Source organism: Pristiophorus japonicus, chromosome 8 (assembly GCF_044704955.1).
Source record: "Pristiophorus japonicus isolate sPriJap1 chromosome 8, sPriJap1.hap1, whole genome shotgun sequence".
Lineage (NCBI taxonomy): Eukaryota > Metazoa > Chordata > Chondrichthyes > Pristiophoridae > Pristiophorus > Pristiophorus japonicus.
In genome coordinates, this window is record NC_091984.1 from 40,617,951 (window position 1) to 40,634,795 (window position 16,845).

The 16,845-nt window shown below is 41.4% G+C and overlaps 1 protein-coding gene across 7 annotated transcripts in view; it reads left to right on the forward strand.

Annotated features, from left to right (window-relative positions):
* ptprfa (protein tyrosine phosphatase receptor type Fa) overlaps positions 1 to 16,845 on the forward strand; it is a 589,458-nt gene that overhangs the window by 495,553 nt on the left and 77,060 nt on the right. For 4 of the 7 annotated variants that reach the window (XM_070886687.1, XM_070886688.1, XM_070886689.1 and 1 more), the window contains 2 exons: positions 1,206 to 1,238; positions 4,774 to 4,871. In XM_070886687.1, the coding sequence (XP_070742788.1) occupies positions 1,206 to 1,238; positions 4,774 to 4,871 (131 nt within the window). The remainder of the gene's footprint in view (positions 1 to 1,205; positions 1,239 to 4,773; positions 4,872 to 16,845) is intronic. The other 3 variants (XM_070886691.1, XM_070886692.1, XM_070886693.1) reach the window with 1 other exon arrangement.

The window sequence follows — 16,845 nt, forward strand, 5'->3', positions numbered from 1 at the left end:
GAGTAGATACTCTGTCAGAGGCTAGTGGAAAAGACCACTGCAGTGCTAAACAAAACACCGGGCTATACTAGAACTGAACAGAAATTTGAAGGCTGTTTTCAAAACGAATGGGGTCAAATTGGTTTCCAGACCAATCTGACCCAATTTGAATCTTGGTTTTTTAATTTCACATTTAAAACAAAGTAGTAATTAGTGCATCAGGCACATGTATCAAATAAGGCACAACATGTTAATGACTAACTCACTAACTTGAAAGCAGTATGTCAGAATATGGTGTTGATGATGTGTGCCCTCTATGCTTCCAGCTGCAGGATTCCATTTCACTGATCAACCTACATAATGGTCCCAGTAACCAGTTTGATACTTTATGACTTGGCCACAAAAACAATTATGTTGACGAACAGCAATTCTTCTCAAAAAATGAGCTTGTTAGGGCTGACAGGAGAGCCAAGCACACTTGATTGCTAGACAAAACAATAACATCAATATACCCATAGAGGTATATGTGAGCTGGACTGTCCCACTTCCTCCCATAGAGAACAGCGCGCTTGTGTGGGTTTATGGAGTATTGAACAGTTAAACTCAAAATAATCACCTGTGACATTTATGAAGACATTTAATGTGAACATTGTGTATTGGATGGAATTTTTCTTGCTAAAGCAGGACTTATTTTACATAACTGTTTGAAATGGAGATATCAAAGTAGAACTGCAAAACAGTGTTTGCATGTTAAGTTTATTTCTTGTTTTGTTTTTCTTTGTATTGATGTTCTCTAAACAACTATACTCAGGGGTTCAAATAAGGAGACAAATCTGAGTACTACCAAGAACTGTAAGACATTAATCAAAGGGTGCACTTTCAGTACTTCATGGGCAAATAGTAACACAAAAACACTAAATATATTTCCTTTCCCTTTACTTGAATGAGGCCGTGTTTTAAAGGTTTAAGCCAATTCGTTCAAAGAACTGGAGATAGTCGTCTACGGTTCTGAAAGGCTTGGTGTTTCCGTTCCCAATATCCATGTGATGAAAGTATTCCAAGTCAGAGAGTTAGCTGCTCACTGGAGTTATTTGAACCCCCTGAGTATATAACTGTTCCTTCACCTATTTAACTCTTGAGTCTGGTCTCCTTTCCTCTGGTAAAAAGCTCATTTGTTTTCTTCCCCTTTTTAAAAAAAAAATGTTTCTGCCCCATTTTCTTCGCAGGTCCAAGTGCCCCCAGTTGTCCAAACAACTCAAGTTAGTTTAATTGTCCTGTGTCTTTGCATTTTTTCTGTATATTTCTTCTTGCTGTGCCATGAAGGTCACTTTTTCTCAAAGAAGCTAATCTCAGTTCCAGTCTGACTAATTGAGCAGTCTCCCCTTTGGTTATCTACACAGCCTCAATTTCCATGGTATACGTGTGTATATATATATATTTTCCAAAGTTACTGTATTCGCATTTTGTTTAAAAAGCCAAACATATGTAGTGTTCTCTAAAGTACCCTATCACAAAATGTGTTGCAAAACATTTTGGTGGGTACACTGGCTGTCAGAATCTCAAGTTCTTGAGGGTGTATACTGTGATATTGGATTTCTGCTACGAGAGGCTTTCAGTAATGCATAGAAATAGTAGTGACCCCTTTGTGTTTTAGAAAACTGGCATTTTAATTTTACTTCACGGGTCCAATGGGTTTATGGTTATGGCCATTATAAAACAAAAACGTTCTGACCTTTACCCTTTCCACACCTATATTTAAATTAAAGCTATATCTTGTTCAAGTAGCCAGCATTTCAAGATCCTCAAAGAAATTCCATCTTCATAAAATGGCATCTTCGCCTGGATATCCTGCTCTTAAGGCTGCTTAAAACAAGATTTATTTTAGAAATGTAAAAGTGGATTCAATTTGCCTACTACTGTCACTAAATAGACTGTTCTAACATTAAAAGTGCCTTAAATTATAAATATTGCAAATTAGTGCAAAACTGTCAACAGTTTTTTTACATCATATTTATTTAAAAGTAAAATTATAAATCTTTTTTTTTCAACTAATGGCAGTACACATTTTGAATTGCAATGTTGAAAGCATTTAGTCTTTGAATATTCCTCCAGAGTTTCTGCAGGGAGGGAGTCGAAAGTGCCACGCACAAATGCAGTTCTAATGAAGTTGGGAGTGAGAGTAGATCTCCACTGGTTTTAATAAATATAGTTAAGACTATGTAAAATTTTTGCAATGGTGGTGGACATTGGCTAAAGACTTGCAGAGCAGTGCTCAGTGGTGTACTTTAAAGTATAGGACAGGTAAAAACGTTTCATTAAAACTTAATCCATTTAAACATTCCATTCAGTGTTGGATGTACCTAATTAGTCTGGGATTTTGCTTCATTTTCTGCCATCAGTGTGTCGCTCAATAAATGGCTGCTCAAGGAGTTTGATCACGTATATAACCAAGGCTCCAGGACAGTTGACATTCCTACTAGATGCTTTAGAAAGAATTTAATGCCATAATATTGGTGCAGTGATGATATTCTGCCACCAGGTGGCACTTGTGATTTATTTTGTAACATTTGATTTGTTTTTCTTAATTTTTGTAAAAAGTTTTCGTAACATTTTTTTCATTTACCTCAAAAGTGTTCAATCCCCGCATCATTAATTTGTTCTGCTCCAAATGCACCTCATTGCTTGGCGAAGAGGTCTAGCAAATGGCCTGCTCCAAGGCTTGCGTTAATGTTACTGTACAAATGTCCACTAGGAGTTTCACAACAACTTTAAACAGATGGCCTTCTTATTTCTCTCTCTTATGCACTGAAGTAGTATCAAATTTCAGTTCAGTACCTATCATATTACACCAGAATCAGGAATTTACCATGTTGAGAATCATAGCTGCAATAGCATCCTACCATATAAAGGCAAACCCAGAATATGAAATATTCTAATTATGTATTTTTGTTATGTGGAAACTTAACACTTTAAAAAAAACTTTTTTAGAAAGGCTGTTTAATGAGTTTCGTATGCTGTAGATTGACATTGTAACAGATCAATCATATGGGACATGCTATAGACATCGAGAGATAGAACAACATTACTGCATCAATTTAGCTCCTACTTCAACTTTTTGAAGTTGATATTAGTTAGGCATCTGAAAATTGAATCTGGGCATCTCAATAGGAACTAAGTTTCAGAACCCGAGCTCTTCACAGCAACGGAAGTACTCTGTTCCTGTGGAGTAGCTGGTATGAATCCCATTAGAGATTGATGTATTTTCTTTCATTTCTGTAGAGTACTCCAGGGAGTGCTCATAAAAATCGTATTTGTGAGCCTTCTTATGCACTGCCAACTATTAAGATGAAAAATTCCATTTTGAGGTATTTTTTAACCTTTGTTATGCTTCATTTTGTAATGATTTGGTACCTGACTTACATATTGGCATTACTCAGGCTGCAGCCATTACCCTGGTCTCACCAGCACTCCAAAATAATGTTTGAAGATGTAGAAGTGCTGGACCCAAATTTTGCTGCAGCACTGAGTGAAAAATGACAACAACCTTTCTTCATGGAAAGTGGAAAAATAATGCATACTTGGGGAACAGAGTACTTTCGTAATAAAATTATTAGTGCATGGATTTGTGCTGACATCAGAAAATGGATTCTGAATCCAACATTACTATGTCATTACAAGTCATTTTAACTGCTAAAATGAGCATGAGGGTGTGAATGTTATGACGGCAACCATCCTTTTTATTGGATGGCTAACTAATTAAATGATTTAAACAAATATAAATTTTAATCTAGTTTTTCATTTTAATGAGCCTTCCCTGGTGTTGTTTCTAAATTTTATTTAAACACATATACAGACAGAATTATTGACTGGTAGATAAGTGTGTGGCCTTGAGGACTGAGAGCTGTAATAAACAAACACAAAATGAAGTCACTAAATTTCTGCTTATTCTTGCTACTTTAAAGACTAGCATTTTTTATTTATGTTTCACTGGGAAAATAGTAGGGTTGTTTTGAGCTGCTGTGCCTTTTTGCCTTTTTCCCAAGGACCAACAAAAATCAATGTGGTTGCATTGAAAGTAATATTTCTATTTTGAAACAAATTAAATAATCTTTGTAATAAAGAATAATATGTAAATATCTAAACTGAATGCGGAGTTCTCTAGAGGAAGTGCTAATTCCAAAGTGCCTAAAAATTGCAATAGTGACTGAAAAATGTGCAAGCATGAAGCAGAAAAACTGAAACACCATGTCCTCCATACCTCCCCAACCCCTCCCAGCAACTTGAGCGAGTAATACTTTCGGAAAAAGAGAAAGTCAGGAGTAAGAATTCTTTTGGGTACTATTGCGAGATTGATTATTCTCTTTCCCTCTCGAAACAGAAACATGCATTATGGATTTGATTATCAACTCAGTCTGTGTAGATGAGAAAAAGGGACTGCTGCATTTTTAACAGCCTTTACTGTCTTTCTCATTCAAATCTGCCTTTGTCATCACTTTTCTGTATGTAACCACATATGAGCTGCTTAGAAACTGTGTGCCATATGATCAGTGACTGTTGCATCTGAGCATGTTCACTAGAGAACAGTTTCAACCATGCAGTTATATTTAAAAAATCCACCAATTTTGACGCATGTTATATTGTAACTCCAGTGTTTTTGGTAATGTCACACATAACCTTTCTACATGCATAATGCATATGTGCTTTTAACACTTACTTCGTTTTTAATTTGTTTTTAAAAATTGTCATGTTCTTTAATCGTATGTCTTACTGACTTTGTCACTCTCATTTGGTTAGGCATGAGGGACCATCCACCAATCCCTGTGACTGATCTTGCTGACAACATTGAAAGATTGAAGGCCAATGATAATTTGAAGTTCTCACAGGAGTATGAGGTGAGTTGATCCTCAAAATAATACACACTTGATATCTAGCCAATCAGTTTTTTTTTACTTTGAGCATATTTGTGTCCATCAAAGTGCTGGAAATGATCATGTATTAAGAATGGAAAGTTTATTTCTTTGCACTCACCGTCCACCTCCGGAAGTCCCAAGTCAGATACAGTATAGAATTTTCACTAATTAACTTGACATTATGCCTTAGACTTTCATCTGTAAGGAAATAAATCCCAGCACCTGTCAGAGAATTAAAATATCACATCCAAGAGACTGAACATACAAATCCTTTTTTCTATCCTGGTTATGTTTTTTCCAACGACAAGTTTTTATTTTAAGAATTTGGCTTGTGTGACATTAAGTGCAATAGTTATAACAACATAAATACAGGGTACCTCAATTCTTTGTAACACTCTGTGAAATAAAACTCAGTGGCACAAAATTTGAATTTTGTCACACTGGAACTTGCTATCAATTTAAAATGGAACAATTTGGATTGAGTCATTGTACTGAACAGCAATTATTTCATTAAAATTACCTGAAATTCCCAAGATGGGGTGGGAGAGAAACAAGGGTAGAGCTATGTTTCAGCATACTAACAAAACTAAACCAAGCGATGCGTTGCTGCTTTGTAGAACTTTAGTAGCTGTATGTGATCCTTTATAAAATAAATACAGTATTGGCAAGTTTAATGCTATTCCGTATTTATGGTTGTAGTGCAGTATTTTTGTTGCAACAGTTCTATGGACAAAGATACTTCTGAAGCCAATAGATTCCTGGGATTTAATAATTTATCTGCTGTGGTACAAACTAGTTACCTGGGCCCTGTGCAATCATATCTCTTCACTGTGGAACATCTTATAGTAGATAAATGATTAAATCACAGGAATCCTATTGGCTCAACAAGTATTAATGCTTTAATTTCACTGTACTCATGTTTTGGTATGGGATTCCTCAGTAGCTGCAGTGTGTGTCAGAAACAACAACAACTTGCATTTCTGTAGAGCCTTTAAAGTAGGAAAATGTCCCAAGGCGCTTCACAGGAGTGTAATCAGACAAGAATTGACACCGCGCCAAAGAAGGAGATATTCGAAGGGATGATTAAAAGCTTGGTGAGAGGAGGGAGGAGGAGGAAGCGGCGACGGGGCGCAGGGGAGCCGTGGAACCGGCAGGGGGGCTTTCTAAACACCTGGGGTAGGCCTCAAGCCCTGAACAAGAACCTGCGGATCCGGCGTTTGCCCCGAGCCGGGCCCCCAGCAGCTGCGGGGCTTTCTCCCGGTGACAGGCCCTCTGCAGCGGCCGCCATCTTGGGGCAGAATCTGTTGAGGGGGTAATGACGTCTCAGGGCTGCAGGGTTAGTGAATTGAAGAGGATTTACTGTGATAGAAAGGCTGCGTTGGAGGGAGCAGCTTTCGGCGGCCCGACCCGGAAATCGGCGCGGTCCCGGGCTGCAAGACCATCAGCATGCCGGGGTCATCAGAGGGAGCAGTGTGTGGCGGTATACCACTGCAGGAGGGCAACGGCTGCGAAGTCAGGTGCAGATTGCAGTGCAGGCAGGCACAGTAGGAGGGGCAAAGAAGCAGCAAGAGTTTGTAGAAGGAAGTGACCGGGGCCCAGGAGAACTGAGAGTCTGGGGCCCAGAAGAGGCAAGGGTCCAGGGACAGCACGAGCCAGCCCATACTGCAATATGTGTGCGTGCTCGGTCCGTGCAGCAGAGCTGATCTCCAGTCGTCTTGGTTAATCCTTGCCACTGGACCAAGACCTAGCTCTGTCAAGCCCTTGTGGTGGCTGGTGTGCAACGACCACCACACATTAAAAAAATCCAAGCACAGGCATCTTCTACCCTCCAAGATGTAGTTCGGGACCTGGAATATTAGGTCCTTCATTGAAACACCTGTGAACTTATTCCTTTTTGGCATGGAGGCAAGTCATCCTCGCTGCGAAGGACTGCCTATGATAAAAGCTTGGTCAAAGAGGCAGGTCTTCAGGTGTCTTGCAGTAGGAGAGTGAAACGGTGGGGATGTTGCAATCCAAGACTGTCCCATCCTCTGTCGTCGAACTACAGTACGCGGACGACACTTGCGTCTGCGCACATTCAGAGGCTGAACTCCAAGCCATCGTCAACACCTTCACCAAGGCATACAAAAGCATGGGCCTTACACTAAACATCGTAAGACCAACTTGACCCCGCCACACAGCACTGCACTGCACTCCCGCCCCCCCACCTACCCACCCCCCCCCCCCCCCCCCAATCATCAAAATCCACAGCGTGGCCTTGGACAACGTTGGGAGCCTATTATCAGCAAGAGCAGACATCGGCTGATACAGCTGAAGGCACGGCTGCCAATGGTGGGTGAAGGGAGTGAGGGGTGCGTAAGAGGCCAGAGTTGGAGGAAGACCCAAGTTCTTGGAGGGTTGTAGGGCTGGATAAGGTTACAAAGATAGGGAGGAGCATGGCCTTGGAGGGATTTGAACACGAGGATGAGAATTTTAAATTTGAGGCATTGGTGGACTGAGAACCAATGGAGAAAATAATTCACATCTGCACACAGTAATATTTAACAATGGACTCTGTGCTGTTTGAGCTTTGGATTGAGTTAATTACAGAAAACAGATGCCCGAAACCTGCTCCAGCTTTTTGCCAATATTTTCATCTAAATTAATGACTATTATTGAACCAACAGAAATTCACTTGGCATGCAGAGTGGTAGAAAGAATTTTAAGTGCCTGCTGTGGTAAAAATCTCAGAATATGATTAAATGCAAAGCTACAGGAGGTTTCTTCCCCAATCAGGTCTCATAAATCATGTTGGATGAACCAATGATGAGAAGCCAGAGGCAAAAACTTGATGAGCATTTTATCAAGAATAGGCACAGAGTGGGAAAAGAAACATTCAATAAGTATGCATATAGGGTTCAAAATTACCCAGGGATTGCTTCGTTTTTTTTGGAGCAACTTGATTTTTCTAGAGTATTTTAAAAATCTCCATTTTGCACATTCAATTTACGCCAGTGTAAGTGAGTTAGTTAGGATTTTTTTAGTTTAGTTTAGTTTTTTTCAAAAGGGGTCGTTACCAGCCACCTACGCCCATTTTAGCCATTTCGGTCACTTTGGACAGCTAATAGTTACTCCAAACTAACTTAGGCCTGCATATGTGGCCACTTGTGGCCGCACAGAAAACCCTTGCGGAGAGTTAAGAAATCAGCGCAGGTAGGTACATCGGAGGCCAGCAGAACTTAATGACTTGACTAAAGAATGTGAATAGGATCAAACAGCTATTCAGGACATCATATGACAAACTTCACAAAGTTAATTTACTTTCCAACAGAAGCGTTCATGGAAGCTTAAACTACAAAAATAAAAGAAGTAAAGAGACAAAACATATTTAGATAATTTTTTCAAAATGTCCAAATTTAAAAAATAGAAGTACCTCCTGCTCGTAATTCTTATGTTCTCCCAGCCGCCTAAGCTCACCCACCATCATAGAAATATTTTATAACTCTTCTCCCCCTCTTCCCCTCCCCCCCCCACCCCCCGAGGAAAAATGTAATTGAGTGTGTGGAAAATTGGCAATATCCTCAAGTCTTCAAGTTGTATGTAGAATATTGACATAAAGTGGCAATAATGCAGGCAGCCGACAAAAGAACCAAGTGCTTTGGAAGAAGGCAGGCTTCTCTATCAAAGTCTCGTTACTATACGGCAGGCCACTCGGCCCGGGATAGGGCAGGACGCATTGGGTCCCACGCTACAGCACGCACGCAGAGGCTGGGGGAAGGAGCTACTGCACATGCACGCACACTCCAACGTGCGTGTGCAGAGCTGCCAGCACTGTTTCTGGCGTAGGGCCCTTGCTCCGCCCCCCAATCGACTGGCCACGCCGCGCCAAGCCCCGGGAGAGGCAACACAGCAGCCAGAATCGGGGGAGATTTTTTAGCCGTCGTTTTCAGCCCACAAAGTCGCCGCATCTCTGGTGAGTGCGCCGAAAAAAGGAGTGGGCCAAATTTGAGCCCATAGTTTTTAATTCTCTTGTCTGCTAGGATTTTATGCCTTACTGTTTGGATCATATGTGTAAAATTCAAACTTTAACCCAAGGTGCTTCACAGAGGCATAATCAGACAAAGAAGAAATGACAATGGGTGGCTTGTAATTTAATCATATTCTGAGTTTTTTACCACAGCAGGCACTTGTGAATGAAGTGGCTTTTAAGGATGGTATTAAGAGAAACGGAGGGGGTTAGGAAGGAATTCTTAATGGGGACCAGATGGCTGAAGGCTGCTAATGGTGAGGTGAAGGAGGGGGTGCACAAGGGGCCAGATTCAGAGGAATGGGAAAGGAAGAGCAAGGCCATCAAAGGATTTCAGCACAAGGTTGGGAATTTTAAATTGGATACATTAGGGAACCGGGAGACAATGTAGATCAGCAAGGACATCGGTGATGAATGAGCGGGACTTGGGACAGGATATAATATGGGCAGTAGTTTTGAATGAACTGGTTTACAAAGCGTGGAACCAACCAGGAGAGCATTGCAGTAGTCAGGCCTGGAGGTGGCAAAGGATGAGAGTTTCAACAGCAAATTAGCTGAGCTAGGGGCAGAAGTGAACGATATTACAAAGGTTGAAATAGGCTGTCTTTGTGTTTGAGATATGGGGGTCGGAAGCTCAGCTTAGGATCAAATAGTGTGGCTGCGAATAGTCTGGTTCAATCCGAATCAATGGGCAGGGAGAGGTAGAGAATCGGTGGCAAGCTAAAGACACTTGCAGCAGAGGTCAAAGAGGACTGCAGAAATTGTGTCTCATCAAAGGCTGGATGTTGGACAACTGGCCTCACAGCACGAGGCTCTGGAGGGGTGGAGAGAGGTGGTGCAATGGTTGGACTGGATGTCGTTAGTGAACAACTGCAAGTTGATGATTTTGCCAAGCATATGGATGAGGAAGTGCCAAGGATAGAATCTTGGGTAATGGTATGGAGGTGGGAATAGATGTCATTCCTTTCGAGGGACTGGTTATGATTGGATAGGTAAGAGTAGAAGTAAGCGAGGGCATTCCCACTGAGCTGAACAAAGGAGGAAAGGTGTTGGAGAAGGATATTATGATCGACTGTGTCAAGGTTACAGACAGGTCAAGGAATGAAAGAGCACCACGGTCACAGTTGCAAAGTATATAATTTGTGATATTCATTAAGGTTGTTTCAGTGCTGTGGCAGGGACAGAAACTCCCACGCTACTCTTTGAATAATGCCATGGGATCTTTTATGTCCACATGAGCAGGCAGATAGGACCTCAGTTTAACACTCATCCAAAAAACAACATTTCCAACAATTCTGCACTCCCTGCACTGAAGTGTCAGTCTAGATTAAATGGTTGCATCTCTGGAGTAGGCTTTGAGTCAACAACCTTCTGACTCTGAGGTAAGAGTGCTACGACTGAGCCAAGGCTGACAACTGTATGCCTCAGACCTTTGGAATGCAGCAGCATAATCTTATTTAGTTCCATCAGCAGCAGCATTAAGAAAAGCTTGCTTCCACTCTTGCCTATCTAATCTTTTGCACAGAGGAGAAACCCTGAAAACTTCAAAAGCCATCTCTCAAGTTCACACCTTGCCTCCAGTTGTAAATAAATAAAACAAAGTGCTGTAAACACTCAGAGGTCAGGCAGCATAAGAACATAAAAATTGTGAACAGGAGTCGGCTATATGGCCACTCGAGCCTGCTCCGCCCTTCAATAAAATCATGGATGATCTTTGACTTCAACTCCACTTTCTCGCCCTTATCCCTTGATACTCAACAATTCAGCATCCACAGCCCTTTGGGGTAGAGATTTCTAAAGAATCACAAACCTGGAATTCTTTCCTTCAAAAAAATAAATAATCACGAATAGTCAGCATGGATTTCAGAAGGGAAAGTCTTGCTTGACCAACCTCATTGAAATTTTTGAAGAGGTAATGGAGAGAGTAGACAATGGCAATGCAGTCGATGTAATTTATCTAGATTTTCAAAAGGCCTTCGATAGGGTACCCCATAATAGACAAACAAGGTCAGAGAATGCAGAGTCAGGGGACAAGTAGCAGAATGGATAGCTAGCTGGCTTCAATACAGAAAGCAGAGAGTAGGGGTAAAAGGTAGCTATTCACAGTGGCAGAAGGTGGGTAATGGTGTTCCACAAGGATCAGTGCTGAGACCACTGTTGTTCACAATTTATATTAACGATTTAGACTTTGGAATTAAAAACACAATTTCTAAATTTGCGGATGACACTAAATTGAGGGCCCTAGTCAATACTGAGGAGGACTGCAACAAATTACTGGAGGACATTAATTAACTTGCAGAATAGGCATATAATTGGCAGATGAAGTTTAACACAGATAAATGTGAGGTACAGGTTGAAGCTCTCTTATTCAACACCACCCCTTGTCCGGCACCATTCCCGGCCGCTCCAACATGAACAAATTGAAGTCCTTCCTCACTGCCGACTCCCACAATCACTGGCCTGACCCCGCGATCCAACGCCCCCCCCCCCCCACCACCCCCCAACGATCTCTCTGCCGTACTCCCAGCCCCAAGCCAGCCAGCCCCGATATCCCCTTGCTCAGTACTTGTACCATCCAATTTACCGTGACCTCTCCTCATCCGTCAAAATCCCTTATCCGGCACAGGCCAGGTTCCGAGGGTGCCGGATAAGAGAGGTTCAACCTATATTACATTTTGGAAGGAAGAATAGGGCGGTCACTTATTACTTGGAGGATGAGAGTCTGGATGGGGTAGAGGAACAAAGGGATCTCGGAGTACAAATACACAAATCGCTAAAAGTTGCGACACAGGTTAACATAAAAAAAGCAAACCAAGCACTTGGGTTTATTTCTAGAGGTATAGAATTGAAAAATAGGGAAGTTATGCCAAACCTGTATTGAACCTTGGTTAAGCCACACTTGAGTACTGCGCACAGTTCTGATCGCCATATTTTAAAAAGGATATAGAGGCACTGGAGAGGGTGCAGAGAAGATTTACAAGGATGATACCAAAAATGTGAGGGTATACATATCAGGAAAGGATGAACAGGGTGGGTCTCGTTTCTCTTGAAAAAAGAAGGCTGAGGGATGACCTCAGGAGAGGTCTTTAAAATTATGAAAGGTTTTGATACAGAGAATGTTTCCACTTGTGGGGAAGAGCATAACTGGAGGCCATCAATATAAGATACGAACATATGAAACATACGAAAAATGACGGACAGGTAAAGACCATCTGGTCCATCGAGCCTGTCTCACACAATTGTGATACCCTGTGTGTCACAACATATACACTCCACCCCACCCGAAACCATGTGATCTCCTGGGAGAAGCAAAAAAACGGATAAAAAATCCCAGATCAATTTGGGGGGAAAAAATCTGGGAAATTCCTCTCCGACCCATCTAGACAATCAAAACTAGTCCAGGAGATCACACTGGCCATTAAATTCCCTGCAGGACCTACCTTCTGTAAGAGTTCATCTCCTCTGCAGCCAGAAACACATCCAGCTTTTGCTTGAAGGAATTCAGCGAGTCTGCATCCATCACACGAGAGGGCAGCTTGTTCCAGAGGTCTACAATTCTCTGAAAAGAACCACCTTCTGACATCTAACCTAGATCGAGCCTTGTACAACTTAACTTTGTGCCCCCTGGTCCTACCTAACCTATTTAATTGAAATAAACAGTCAGCTGGAACACTGTCTATTCCCTTCATTATCTTATAAAACTCAATCATATCCCTCCCTAAGTCTATGCTGCTCTAAGGTAAAGAGTCCCAATTCTTTTAACCTATCTTGATAACTAAGATGCTTTAGACTTGGAATTAGTCACCAAGAAATCCAATAGGGAATTCAGAAGAAAATTCTTTACCCAAAGAGTGGTGAGAATGTGGAACTTGCTACCACAGGGAGTGGTTGAAGCGAATAGTATAAATGCATTTAAGGGGAGGCTAGACAAGCATAATAGGGAGAAGGGAAATAGAGGGTTATGCTGATAGATTTAGATGAGGAAAGATGGGAGGAGGCTCGAGTGGAGCATAAACACCGGCATGGACTGGTTGGGCCGAATGGCCTTTTCCTGTGCCATACATCCTATGTCATCTTCTGAGTGAAGAAATTCCTCCTCATCGCAGTCTTAAATGGCCGACCCCTTATCTTGAGACTGCCCCTAGTTCTAGACTCTCTAGCCAGGAGAAACAACCTCTCAGCATCTACCCTGTCAATCCCCCTCAGAATCGTGTATGTTTCAGTGAGATCACCTCTCATTCTTCTAAACTCCAGAGAGTATAGGCTCAATCTATTCTCATAGGACAAGCCTCTCATCCCATGAATCAACCTAGTGAACCTTTGTTGTACCGCCCCTAAGGCAAGCATATCCTTCCTCAGGTAAATAGACTAAAACTAAGCACAGTATTCCATGTATGGTCCCACCAAAGCCCTGTGCAATTGTAGCAAGACTTCCTTATTCTTGTCCTCCAACCCCCTTGCAATAAAGGCCAACATGCCATTTGCTTTTATAATTGCTTACTGCACATATGCTACTTTCCAATCAGCTGGGACCGTTGTAGAATCTAGAGAATTTTGAAAGATCACAACCAATACATCCACTATCTTGGCAGCCACCACTTTTAAAACCCTAGGATATTGGCCAGCAGGTCCACTGAATCCTTTGGCTATTAGTCCCATTAGTTTCTCCAGTACTTTTTCTCTACTGATCTTAACTGCTTTAAGTTCCTCATTTTCACTAGGCTTTTCATTCCCTGCTATTTTTGGTATACTTTTTGTGTTTTCTATTGTGAAGGCAGATATAAATATTTGTTTAAAGACTCTGCCATTTCCTTATTCCCATTGTACCTTCCCCTGTCTCAGTTTCTACTTTCGCTACTCTCTTTTTACATACTTGTAGAAGCTCTTACAGTATGTTTTTATATTTCTTGCTAGTTTACCCTTGTATTGTATTTTATCCCTTTTTATCAATTTTTTGTTCATCCTTTACTGATTTCTAAAGTTCTCCCAATCTCAGGTTTACTACTATTCTTACCAACATTATACGCCTCTTTTAATCTAATACCACCCTTAACTACTTTCGTTAGCCACGGATGGATCACTTTTCCCATGGAGTTTTTCTCAATGAAATGTATATTAATTGAGAATTTTGGAATATTTCTTTAACTGTTTTCCACTGCTTATCTACCGTCATACCTTTTAATCTAATTTCCCAATCTACGTTAGTCAACTTGCTCCTCAAATCTATGTAATTGGCTTTATTTAAGTTTAAGACTCTAGTTTCAGAGGTAAGAATTTCACTCTCAAACTTAATGTGAAATTCTATCATATTATGATCACTCTTCCCCCAGGGGATCCTTTACTATCAGATTACTAATTAACCCTCTCTCATTACACAATACAAGATCTAAAATAGCCTGTTTCATGGTTGGTTGCACGAGGTATTGTTTTCGAAAACTGTCTCAAATGCATTCCATGAACTCGTCCTTCAGACTACCTTTGCCAATTTGATTTGCCTAGTTTATATGAAGATTAAAGTCCCCCTCAATTATTGCATTACTTTTGTTGGAAGCTCCTAAGTCTTGATTAATACTTTGTCCAATGATATAGCTACAGTTAGGGGGCCTATAAACAACTCCCACCAATGTTTTCTGTCCCTTGTTATTTCTTATCTCTGAGCCAAGATCCTTTCTCACTACTGTCATTATGTCATCCTTTTATTATCAGGGTTACCCCTCTCTTCCATTCTGCCTGTCTTTTCGAAATGTCCAGTTCCCTGGAATATTTAGTTCCCAATCTTGGTCACTTAGCAACCATATCCCTATAATGGCTATTAAATCAAACCCATTTATTTTTATTTGTGCCACTAATTCATCTACCTTGTTACGAATGCTCCATGCATTTAAATAAAGAACCTTTAATTTTAACTTTTTACCATTATACCCTGCTTTCACCTTATTTGTCGATGTACTACTACCATTAAACTCTCTGTCCGTTCTGTCACACTCTGCTATCTTTAGTCAAATCGCGACACTGTTCCATTGCCTTGACTTTTCTCTTTAGATATCTAAATTTACCATCACCTGACCACTCCACCCCCCCCCACCCTTTTTAGTTTAAAGCTCTAGTTATTCGATTTGCCAGGACAGTGGTCCCAGCCCGGTTTAAGTGTAGCCCATCCCAACGGAACAGCTCCCTCTTTCCCCAGTATTGGTACCAGTGCTCCATGAATCAAAACCCCTTCTTCCCACACCATTCTTTGAGCCACGCATTTAACTCCCTAATCTGCATGTCCCTATACCAATTTGTGCATAGCTCAGGTAACAATCCAGAAATGATTACATTTGAAGTTTTGCATTTAATTTGTACTCAGTTCTGCTGACAGCTCCTCAAGCACTCTCAGCAGAACCTCATTCCTAGTTCTACCTATGTCGTTGGTTGCTACGTGGACCACGGCAAATGGATCCTGCACCTCCGACTCAAATTTCTTCTCCAGCCACGAGGAGATATCCTTAACCCTGGCACCGGGCAGGCAACATAGTCTTCGGAACTCCAGGTCATGGTTGCAGGGAACAGTATTTATCCCCCTGACTATACTGTCCTCTACCACTATAATATTTCTTTTCACTGCCTCATCCACCCCCTCCCCTCCCCCACACTTGAATGACCTCCTGTACCACAGTGCCGTGGTCAGTTTGCTCATTCAACCTACAGACTTTTTGCTCATTCACCCAACAGACTTTGCCCTCATCCTCATTGGCAGCAAGAACCTCGTACCTGTTGGATAAGGGCAAAGGCTGAGGCTCCTCCAGCACTGCACCTGGGGTCTGTCTGAGTTGGAGTCACACCCTCCTGTCACTGACTACTAACAAGACCTGTACCACTACCTAACCCATGGGGTGTGATTGCCTCCTGGAACAAATTGTCCAGTTGACTTCCCCCTCCCTGATGTCCTGTAATGTCTGCACAATCTGAGCTAAAGTTCCTTGAGATGCAGACACTTACTGCAGACGTGATCACGTTGCTCTCCACAAGCTCACACGTGCTGCAGTTGTAATACACCACCTGCACTGCCATCCCTATATACCTTGTTTTATTTATTTAAGTAATTAATGTTTATGTATTTAATTAACTTGGCTTTTAGTTTAGTTTTTTAACGAATTATTTGATCTAGTTTAAGTTATAGGCAGATTAAATTAAATATTTACCTGTAACACAAACCACTAAGTATTGGAGACAAAAAGCAGTACCTCCTTTCCCCTCTTCTCCAAATTCCCACTCTCTCCAAATTAGCAACTTTAACATTCTGTTTAGGACCACTCTGCAGATCACTCTGTCGGCAGATATTGTTTACTTTTGTACCTTTGAGCCACACCCAAGTTACAAGTCTGTAGAGACACAAATATCTATAGAGATAACAAGCAAATCAATATTTTGATTGTGCAAACTTCATCAGATTGGGAACATATTACAGATGAAACAGCATTTAAAATGGAACAGGGGAATGGGGAAGAGGAAAAATAGAATCACATAAGGAAAAGAAATAGAATAACCTGTCAAGTGCTTGAGTGGAAAACAGCAGATGGTTAAATGGCAGAAGTGATATAATCAATCATCAGTCATGGTACATCAGTCATTGAAGGTAGGCGTGCAGGTACAGCAGGCAGTGAAGAAGACAAATGGCATGTTGGCCTTCATAGCGAGAGGATTTGAGTATAGGCGCAGGGAGGTCTTACTGCAGTTGTACAGGGCCTTGGTGAGGCTACACCTTGAATATTGTGTTCAGTTTTGGTCTCCTAATCTGAGGAAGCACATTCTTGCTATTGAGGGAGTGCAGCGAAGGTTCACCAGACTGATTCCTGGAATGGCAGGACTGACATATGAAGAAAGACTAGATCGACTAGGCTTATAGTCACTGGAATTTAGAAGAATGAGAGGGGCTCTCATAGAAACATATAAAATTCTGACGGG